The sequence below is a fragment of the Myotis brandtii genome, unplaced genomic scaffold (assembly GCF_000412655.1).
Source record: "Myotis brandtii unplaced genomic scaffold, ASM41265v1 scaffold250, whole genome shotgun sequence".
Classification (NCBI taxonomy): Eukaryota; Metazoa; Chordata; class Mammalia; order Chiroptera; family Vespertilionidae; genus Myotis; species Myotis brandtii.
In genome coordinates, this window is record NW_005359478.1 from 2,853,021 (window position 1) to 2,863,572 (window position 10,552).

Genomic DNA, 10,552 nt, shown 5'->3' on the forward strand with positions numbered 1-10,552 from the left:
TGTTTCGGGGGGGGGGGGGCTTTCCTCACGGGAGGGGGATTGTGTGCAATATCGAAGGAGCTGCCGCTCAGGTACCGTTGGTGTTGTCACCCAAGGCTCTGGAAAAGACCCTGCTGGAAATGTGTGCAAAACAGGTGGGGTGGAATCCGGACTGGTTTCTCCTCTTCTTGGCTTCAGTCTTCAGAGTGGCTGATAAAAACAGAATCGCAGAATCGAAACCTAAGAATTTCTTCCTCCTCCTCTCTGTCCCCTGGGGAGGTAAGAGTGGCATAAACGCCACATCTCATTAAGCTTTTACAAGCTCAGATGGGCAGAGTGGTCCCACGTGGGAGGCAGGCAGGGGGGCTTGGGGAGGCTGTAGGAAAGATCTCTCCAAGACCATGGAGGCCTGCTCTGCAGCAAAGGAAATAAGGGGTAACAACTGACGTGAGGTAATAGCTGCTTTTATTAAAATGGTATCAGAAGGGCAACAGGGACAGGAAGTTGGTAGATGTGGGGACAAGAGAGAGCGTGGCAGAGACAAGACTGTAGATCTACCAAAACTGCCTTAGAAGAATCAACTCTAAGGGGAAGGCTGCTCTTTGTACCATATGAAGCTGAAATAATGAGGTCTGAAACATGAGTGGGAATCTTATTGCCCTTGACCTCAGGGAGACTTTAAATCCAAGGTATAAAAGATTGGCATAAATATTAGTTTGAATAAGGGAAATGAGAAGTATTTTTCTGAGCTCAAAAAGATGGAAGAATTAAAACCACGATCCAAAGTGTAAGCCTGGGAGAGAGGATAAATACCCTAGTGATCCACACATAAAACAGACCATAAACAAAGGAACGGGATTTGAGGTTAATGGAGGGTCATCTTGCCGATGCCACCATGGAGGGTAACAGAGCCACAGCTCCACATGGGCATTACCGAGTGCTGTCCACTCCCTCCTGGGTGGGAGGGGGAGGCTGGAGGGTGGGAGGCGTCATAGCAGCAGACTGGCCTGGGCTTCAGCAGGGCGGGAACACCCACTGCTGATGAAGCAGTCGGGATAGGGAGCCTAGCCCTGGCCTTAGGGACTGCAGAGAAGGGAGAGGGAAACAAGGATGCAAGTGCAGTGCATGTAATATTGGGGTGACCACGGGAGGGCAGCAGCAGACACCGTGCAGTTGTCTTCCCCGGCCAAAGGGCAGGGTTCTATCTATCCCATCTAGGTTCACGCCCTACCATCTAGAAAACCATGGGGTTCTGGGACTTAAAAGTCGCATAGCCAGACTGTGGGGCAAGGCTGACTTGAGCCAATTAAGAGACCCTGCTTGTGTCCAGGTAGGCAAATTCCTTCCAGCTAGGGAAGAGGTGAGGCTCCTTGAACCCTGTCCAGTCCTGAGCTCTGGGTGTCTGCAGGGAAGCCGAGTAGTGATTAGTGTTAAGAAGAGCATCCAGCGAAATAAGGGCTTGGGTAGCACCCACTGCCTCCGTCACTTCCGCAAGAACTTCTTGTTGAGGAGGAAGATGAGGAGGTTGACATTGACCTTGGCCTTGCTGAAGAGTTTCATGACAGCCACACCCTCGTACTGGAGCTGCAGGAGGTCCTAGGAGAAAGGGAAGGGGCAGGGAGGAGAGTGTAAGGGCTCTTCACTGTGGCCCTGCCAGTCCATAAAACACCTCAGAGCCTTACACAGTCACCCAGTGGCACTGGCCACTTCAATGGGGCACTGCACCTCACTTCACAGATGAGGAAACCAAGGCCAGTGACATGACCAAATGTCAATTCAAGCCAAGTCGGGCCTGAAACCAGTTTTCTCATTCAAAACGCAAAACAGCCCAGCCAGGGTGGCTCTATGGTTGGGCGTCAACCTCTGAACCAGGAGGTCGCGGTTCGAATCCTGGTCAGGGCACATGCCCAGGTTGCAGGCTTGATCCCCAGTAAGGGGTGTGCAGGAGGCAGCTGATCAGTGATTCTCTCTCATCATGGATGTTTCTATCTCTCGCTCCCTCTCCTTTCCTCTCTGAAATCAATAAAAATAAAAAAATAAAATAAAAGCCAAAACAGCAGAACAAAAAGATTTTTTTTGTTTTGTTAATCCTCACCCAAGGTTATTTTTTCCAGACTTCTAGAGGGGAAAAAGGGGAGGGGAGGGACATAGAGAAACATCTATGTGAGAGAGACACATCCATTGGTTGCCTCCCGCACTCACTCCAACTGACGTCGGGGATCGAGCCTGCGACCCTGCAGTTGGCAGGCTGGCACTCTAACCACTGACCAAAACTGGCCAGGGCAGCAAAAAGATTTGGATTTAAAACCACTGCTTTCCTGAATGGCCTCTGACTTAGGCCGGCTTCTTAACCTTTTATCCTCAGAGCCTGTAAAACAGGCATAATGCTTCAGAGCTGTGGAGAGGATTAAACAAGATAACGTGTGAAGTCCCCGACTTGCCATAGGGGTTCCAATATTAATCCTACTTCTACCGTTGCCAGCCCAGTCCTTCTCCTGATGCAAAGACCCTCACCCTTTCCTTCAGGAACAGACGATGCTGATTGGGTGGGGAACAGAGCAGATGTCATCTGGGGTCGGCCTACGTCATTAGGCTCGCACCTAAAGCCTGGCAGGCGTCTTGAGGCTCATGAGCGTGTCCCCTCACCTGATAGTGAAGCTGAAATCGCTCCATGTCCACACCCAGGAACTTGGCATTCACTTCGAACTTTCCCGCCTCATCTCCAGGACTGATGTCAAAGATCACATTTCTGAAGCTGTCAGGAACAGGATTCAAAATGGGGACTGCTGCCTCTTTCTGGGGTCATAGTCCCCCCTCTTCCGCCCACGGCTCCTCATCCGGGCAGTGCCGTGCCACCCGAAGCCCAGCCCTGCCCTCTGTCATCCCAGGGCCCAGCTCTGTCTTGTCCCAATTTTACTTCTGATCACCATCCCACATCTATCTGCCCGGCCCCAATCCGATGTTCTCTCCTCTGGGAATCTTTCCCAGGGGCCTCTGCCGTGGGGTGTCTAGAACGGTGCCCGACTACGCCCACTGTCTAACTTTCTGTGTGGAGATGTCCGACCGCCCCACCATCCTAACGGCTCCTTCAAGGCAGGGACCGTGCTTCTTCTCCCCTCCCACCTGGAGCCCAGCCCAGAGCTCCACCCCCGGATAATGGGACAGGACCTCTGCCCTCCGAAGAAACATACTGAGAGGTGGGGAGATCTTCAATTTCCACCAGGACACCCTTCTCCAGGAGCTGGGCAGCAGTGTAATGAAGAGAGAGCTGCTTCTTCCCCTTCCCAGAACTCCTGATTAAAAAAAGGCTCCAGAGAATTAATCCAATAAACTCTTCAGCACTAAAGACAGTGTGCTTTCTGTGGCTGGTGGGAAGGAAATTAGACCCTGAGGGGCACTGTTCACTGGTGGGAGACAAAGGAGGGCCTGCACCTGAGCCCAAAGACCCGAGTTAGGAAGGGGCCAGCCGGCAGAGAGTGGGGCAAAGGTTGCCACGGGCAGGGTGAGTGGTCACACATGAAGAAGGCAGCACCTACTTGGACCCGGGGCCCAGGTGGTCCAGGCAGGCCCGGATGTACTGGCTGTAGTAGTCGCCCTGCTCCTCATAGAAGCTGGTCTTAGCGCGCAGGCCTTGGAGTGTGGCCCGGAGCTTCACCAGCTCTGCCTTCCGCCGCTGCCGGTGCCTGCGCTGGTTACGGATGTCCTGGGGTTGGGGGACCAAGGGAGGGGGGGTTGGCCCTTCCTGGCAGGAGAGCCTCAGGGCCTGACCCAGGCCCAAGAACAACTCACTGTACCTTCAGGAAAAGCAGGAAGAGGAAGATTTCAAGGCTACTTTTCCTGAGAGGGGGACAATCTCAAGGACGCCACCCCAAACCTTCAAAGGGTGTCTTTAGGACCTTCCCCACTGAGGAGGAACTGTTCCAAGGCTTCTTGATCTTCAGTAAAAGAGAGCTGCAAGAATACCTTCTTCCCCGACTAATTTTAAGACCTTTCTTTCAAACAGGACCCTTTGGAGGTCTAGTGGCCTTCCCCTGGCTGGTGACAATTTGGGGTGGGCACTTCCCAGGGAGAGGCCTGCCCTTGAGGTGCCAAAACTATGCACACATGTGCATGCACACACACAAGCACACACGTGTACACACACACACACACTGATCCCAGGCTCAGGTCATTACCTTGGCCAGTTCGTCCACCAGTCCCTGGTAGCCATCGCTGGCACTGACCAACCCCAGGCTCTCCAGCCGGCGCAGGTTCCGCAGGGCGCGTTTCTGCTTCTCTGCCAGTGGCAGGAGGGAGTCAGCTTTCAGGGAGCGGTGGCGTCGAAGCGGCTCCGAGTTCTGTGCCTCACAGGCCTGGCGCCGGCACATCAGCCGCGTGTGAGCTGCTTCCTAGGGGGCACGGATGCTGCCTTGACAGGTCTGTCTGGCCCTACTAGCCTGTCCCCAAGCCCAGGCAGGCCCCAGAGGCACCAGCAACAGAGCCACTTCAGGGTGTCATCAGGAGCGTGCCCCCAGAGCCCGGCTTCTGGGGTGGCTTGTGAAGAACATCAGGGGGAACATCATAGACATAGAAGGCCTCATGGATCGCCAAGGGGAGCAGAGGCCCAAGGGAGACCCAGTGGAAGTACAGCATAAAGGATTCCAGACAGACACTGGCCTCTGGTATGCGCCAGGGTATCTGGGCATTTCCCTCCTGCCCTGTGTGCTGGGACGTGCCTCTACTGCTATCCCACCTTTCCTCTGGGAAGCCCCTGGCTGAGTCTTTACTCCGCGGGCCCAGTTTGCCCCTGGCTCCCCACCCACTTACCACTTTCTCCTGCCTCCAGGCCTTCAAGCGCCCACCCTCTCTGCCCAGCACCAGCCCTTTGATGCTCGTTCAGGTCGCCTGCCCAGACTGCCTCTTGGCACCCCCCAGCACCAGCCTGATGTCAGGGGCTGGTGTCCCGTGGAGCTCACCCGTTTCAGCGGGGAGTGAGGAGGAAGGTGGAGTCCCCGGGCTCTGCAGCCAGAGGCTCCGCACAGCGAGGCTGCTCTTCTCAGCCTGTGGGTCTCTGGGGTCAAGGGCAAAGGCCTTGGCCCACCAGAGTTCTCATTATTGGTGAGCAGGGGTGTCTGTTCGTGGTAGATGGTGGGTGGGGTCCAGGGGAAGGAAGCAGCAGTGCTGGTGGTGTGAGGTGGAGACGAACGATACAGTACCTGTGAGCTGGATACTGAGAGGGACAACATCTCCTTGAAGGAGTCCCCAGGGTGGAACTGCATGATGTCGGCCAGTAACTGCTTGGTGCTGCAGGAGGAGGGGGTGGGGGGGGAGGTGAGGGACAGGGCAAGGGTCTGGATGTGGGGCTGGCTAGAGAGCTGACAGCAAGTGGACCCCGCCTAGCATCATGGCTGCCAGGGACACTAGGGAGAGGGAGAGCGAGGGTGTGTGTGAGGAGAACGCAACCCCGGAGGGCGACCCTGTGATGCAGGAAGCGCTACACAGTCTGAACATTCTGTGCTCGTCCACTTCCGTGTCCTCTGCCTGCAGGGCCTCCCACAGAGTGTCTTTCTTTGAGTTTTTGGCTGAAGTACGCACTGGCTCCTCTGTGAGACCTTTCCCAACCCAGATGTCCTCCTCAGCGCTCAATGCACCAGACACCCACCTCCCTCTTGGTGGCTCTGGCTGTGTGTTCACCCCTAGCCTGACCCGCTGCAAGGCCTTGGATGGCAAGACGGAGCTGAGCACCCAGCTCCCCGGTTTGAATGAATGAGGGTGAATGAATGAGGAGGGGCTGCCTTGCTGGCAGGGAGACCGAGGTGGTGACTTGGCTCCTCTTCTGCCCGAAGACCAGCCCAGCCCTTTGCGAGGCCTCTCTCACTTTTTAAAAAAAGTATGTTTTTATTGATTTTAGAGAGAGAGGGCTAGAGAGAGAGAAACATCAATTGGCTGCTTCCTGCACCCTCCCTACTGGGGATCAAACCTGAAAACTGGGCATGTGCCCTGACCAGGAATCAAACCGGTGACCTCTTGGCTCATGGGTCAATGCTTAACCACTGAGCCACACTGGCAGGGCCTCCCTCACTTTTGCAGAACTGGGGGAGCCAAGCTCCAGGCCCATCTCCTGACCATCACTCGGCAACAACAGGGGTGAGAACACAAGCTCCACAACAAACTGGGCCACTCACTCACCTTGAGTTTCTTTCCTCAACTGTAAAGCAGTCTGTTACCCAGGTTAACGGTAACATAGAAAAGCATTTGATCAACAGCACAACAATATACAAAGTTCCATTGTTGCCAATGTCCTGACTCTTCCTTTGCCTTCAGCTACCACACAGGTCAGAAGCGGGGCTGCCGGAGGAAGGCAGCCGAGAGGCAGCAAGGGGAATGCGTTAGGCTCAGGGAGAACCTTCTGCAGGACAGGGGAGCCCAGGAAGGAGGTGTAGGCCATTTTACTGGCCTGAGTGGGAAAGCTCAGGCAAGCAGGGGGCTGTGGCCACGCCCACGCACCTCAGAAGAAGGCTCCGGGCACTGGTATCATCAGCGTCTGTCTCCAGCCCTTCAAACTTGTTGGTAAGTGTCAGGGACACCTCTAGCTTGCTCAGATCCACGCTCCCATCGGCGGCTACATTTCCCCCTGAGGTGGGGAGAGAAAAGGGAGACAAGCATACACCTCCACATGCAGAGATAGGGTCACGGTAGACACTGCTCCACGCACCCCTCTTCCAGGAAGCTTCCCCACACTGGCCCCGGCACCACCTTGTGCCCTCGACCCTGAGCACCAATGGGAGGGCTGTTACCCACAGAGCTTACCCTTGTGTTACTGGAGACCCGCCTCCCCAACAGCACCAGCCTGGGTGCCCTGAGGGCAGGGGGCTGTACCTCCTAACTCTCTCCTATCTGTCAGCACCTCCATTCTGTCTATCCCAATCCATATGCTTCCTCCCAATCCATAGCTCCTGAAATCCTGAGCAAAACATTGATTGGCTGCCACTGAGCCTGGAGCTCCTAGCTCTCTCCTATCTGTCAGCACCTCCATTCTGTCTATCCCAATCCATATGCTTCCTCCCAATCCATAGCTCCTGAAATCCTGAGCAAAACATTGATTGGCTGCCACCTGCAGCCTCCCCACCGGGGATTGAGCCTGAAACCTGGGCATGTGCCTTGACTGGGAATTGAATCGGCAAGCTCTCGGTGCACGGGACAATGCCCAACCAACTGAGCTACACTGGACAGGGCTGTCTCATGCGATTTAATTGGCCACTTATATGATGGTACTGTGTCTCTCTACTGTCTTCCCACTCTCTCCATATCAGTCTGTGTCCACGTGTCCACCTCCCAATCAGAGGGAGAGGGAGGAAGAGCGGGTAACCAGCTTCCTGGCACATATCCCTGGAACAAAAACTCCAGAGGGCAGGTGAGCCTGTCCCTCCCTCCCTGCAGGCCCCCAGCTGGCCCCCGCACGCACCGATGAGGTCAGGGACAGTGGGCAGCTCCCCAAGGTCCTCCAGGAGCTCGTGGAGGGGGTCACGGTGATCAGGAGCGATCCAGTCCTGGTGCTCCAGCAACAGCTGCAGCATGGAGGCAGGGAGGAGATGCAGGGTCTGAGCCAGGCCTTCCTCCAAGGGTCAGCCCGCCACCCACTGCGGGCTTCCAAAGCCCTGCCCACCTGCCCAGCACCCCCCAGGCTGCAGCCCCTCACCCTGTGCGTGTTGACCAGCTCCCCCACGGTGATGTACACCATGGGTTTAGACACAGCCACCATGTCCGAGTACTCGTCCATCGCAAAGCGCTCTTCTGGCTCTGGCACCTGGCAGGCGCGGCAGATGAACCTCCTACTCCACAGGGAGAGCATGTGAGATGGGGCGGGTCAGCACCTCCTCATGCCTCTGGCCCTCTCCAGTGACTGGCCCAGCCAGCTCTGACTCTCCAGTCTCAGCTCCCACCCTCTGTCCTGCCTCCCTCTCTCCCGGTTCCCCCCAAACCACTTCCTTCAATAGTCCTCCTTCCCTCCACCGGGGAGTCCTTCCAACAATCTCCCCTCCAGCCCACTAACTATTCTCTTCGCCTCATGCCTCTCTTCCTCGTGGATTCCAGAGCGGGGAAGTGGGACATGAGAGATCAGAAGAGGAGAAAAAGGGGACAGAGAGGAACAGGGTGCCAGGACCCTAGACCTGAACTTGAAGTGCGTCTCCTCCAGATAGTCGTTCAAGACCTGCAGGTGCCGGCTCTCCCCAGAGAAGGTCTTGCCAGCTGCGGCGTGCTGCAGGAGCTGGGCCACAGCCCCCAGGGTGTGGCGCTGGGGGGTGGCCAGGGCACCGCCTGCTGCCATGGCCACAATGTCAAAGGCGTCGGGGGCCACTACCGCTGGGTTCAGGAATCGGTAGTACAGCAGGTTCCCTACCACCTGAGGGCACAGGAGACCGTCTCAGCAGCGCTCTGGGCTCTGCCTTGGCAGCCCAGCCCCACCTGCCCAGCTCACTGGGCTAGAAAGACATCAAGACCTAGAGCAGGCCGGCAACTTGCTCAAGGTCACACAGCAAACTCGAGCAAGAGGTAGGACTAGAACCCAGATCTCCCGACAAGGCTAGGGTTGTCAGTTCATGTCCCAATTGCCTTTCCATCTTCCACCTGGAGCCCTGCGGGTAAGCCAGGGTCCATTTTACTTCTTACATTTTTACAGGACAGGGCTTTTTGTCCTCTTGTCTCAGTCTAGGGGTTCACAGGCGCCATTGGGGCGAAGGACAGCCCGGGAGGCTGGGGAGGAGAGACACTTGCCTTATAGATTTCGTTTTCCGCGGCATCAGGGAACTTCTCTGCCAGAGTCGTCTTCAGGACCTTGGCCACATACCGCATCCCATAGCTGGGGACACAACAATTGGTGTACGATGTTCCTGCCCGTTTCTGCCAGCGCTAAGAGCTCAGCAGGTCAGGAGTGCCTGCCTGCCTGCCTCTCCCTCCCCAGGCTCAGCCACACCAGAGTTAAGCATCAGCACTGACCCTCCACAGCCAGCTCCCTGATGCCCTCCTCCAGACATCTCTGGATCTTGTCCCTCCCTCATGCCCTTGGGTCAGTAACCCAAGACCAGGGCCTCATCCACTAGGCTCTCAGTTTCCCACCTGGCCTGAGGGTCTCTTCTTTGGCCTCTGTAGTCTCCCCTGGGGACACTACAGTATCTACCCCGCCGCCCCCCACAGAGGCACCTTTAGCCTGTACCTTGGGTGCCTGATCCTCACAGCCAGAGCCCTGTCCCAGGACAGCCAGGGAGGCTCTGAGGTGGCCAACCTGGTCAGCTATCACAGAGCACCTGTGACGGGCCTGGCCTGGGCGAGACAGGCCCAAGGACAACAATGAACTGGAGTAGGAGGTCCAGTCCTGACTCTACCACTAATCAGAGATTTCAGCTTAGGCTTTTTTCTTCCACTTTGGAAGCTGTTCCCTGGTCTGGAATATGGGGATGATTATTCTTTTTTTTTTTTTTAATTTACTGATTTAATTTTCTTAAAAAATTTTTTTTTATCCTCACCCAAGAATATGTTTATTGACTTAAAAAATTTTTTTTATCCTCACCCGAGAATATGTTTATTGACTTGAGAGAGAGAGAAGAAGGGGGGAGAAGAAAGAAGAGAGAGAGAGAGAGAGAGAGAGAGAGAGAGAGAGAGAGAAACATTGATTGGTTGCCTCCCATACGTGCCCCGACTGGGAATCAAACCTAAAACCTAGTTATGTGCCCTGATCAGGAATCAAACCTGAAACCTTTTGGTGTATGGGACAACGCTCCAACCAATGAAGCCACTCAGCCAGGACTATTTATTGGTTGATTTTTGTATGTTCCCTGACTGGGGATCAAACCCACAACCTTGGCCTGTTGGGATGATGCTGTAACCAACTGAGCTACCCAGCCAGGGTGGGGAGGATTATTCTTGCCCCTCTCTATTTCATAGGGTTTTTGTGAGGATCGAGTGAAATGATGTCTGTGAAAGCAATGGTGGAGTGCTATTCAACATGGCAGACTTTTTTTTTTTTTTAAATTATTATCCTTCTTATCACGGCTGGACCACCCACAAATTTCTTTAAATTTGTTTAAAAGCTATTTCTATCTCCTAGGGTACCAGAGACAGAAGTTTACAGCTCATTGTGTGCTTTCCTTTATTAGCTCTAGCACAATCCTTTCTGAGTCCTAACTGTAAACTCTTAATCCAGGTTTGGGGAGCAATTTTAAACTCTGTGGGTTCCCCTCACCTGCATCCCCACTTTGCCTCTTGCAGCTCTGAGCACCAGGAAGACTGGCTGGCTGAATGATGACCTAGGTGAGGCTCACCTTGTCAACCTTTCCAATCATGTGCTTTTCAAAAAACCCTAACTGACAAATGTTAAGAAAGGAGAGCCGAAACCGGTTTGGCTCAGTGGATAGAGCGTCGGCCTGCGGACTAAAAAAAAGGTCCCAGGTTCGATTCCGGTCAAGGGCATGTACCTGGGTTGCGGGCACATCCCCAGTAGGAGATGTGCAGGAGGCAGCTGATCGATGTTTCTCTCTCATCGATGTTTCTAACTCTCTATCTCTCTCCCTTCCTCTCTGTAAAAAAATCAATAAAA

At 54.7% G+C, this 10,552-nt stretch overlaps 1 protein-coding gene across 1 annotated transcript in view; it reads right to left on the reverse strand.

Moving 5' to 3' along the window:
* Positions 1-411: 411 nt before the first annotated feature.
* IQGAP3 (IQ motif containing GTPase activating protein 3) overlaps positions 412-10,552 on the reverse strand; it is a 41,034-nt gene continuing 30,893 nt past the window's right edge. The window contains exons 28-38 of the mRNA XM_005867592.2: positions 8,734-8,818; positions 8,130-8,362; positions 7,658-7,790; positions 7,424-7,526; positions 6,466-6,592; positions 5,175-5,262; positions 4,155-4,367; positions 3,516-3,682; positions 3,171-3,272; positions 2,626-2,734; positions 412-1,575 (exon numbers count right to left, since the gene is read on the reverse strand). Coding sequence (XP_005867654.1) covers positions 1,462-1,575; positions 2,626-2,734; positions 3,171-3,272; positions 3,516-3,682; positions 4,155-4,367; positions 5,175-5,262; positions 6,466-6,592; positions 7,424-7,526; positions 7,658-7,790; positions 8,130-8,362; positions 8,734-8,818 — 1,474 coding nt within the window. The 3' untranslated portion in view covers positions 412-1,461. The remainder of the gene's footprint in view (positions 1,576-2,625; positions 2,735-3,170; positions 3,273-3,515; positions 3,683-4,154; positions 4,368-5,174; positions 5,263-6,465; positions 6,593-7,423; positions 7,527-7,657; positions 7,791-8,129; positions 8,363-8,733; positions 8,819-10,552) is intronic.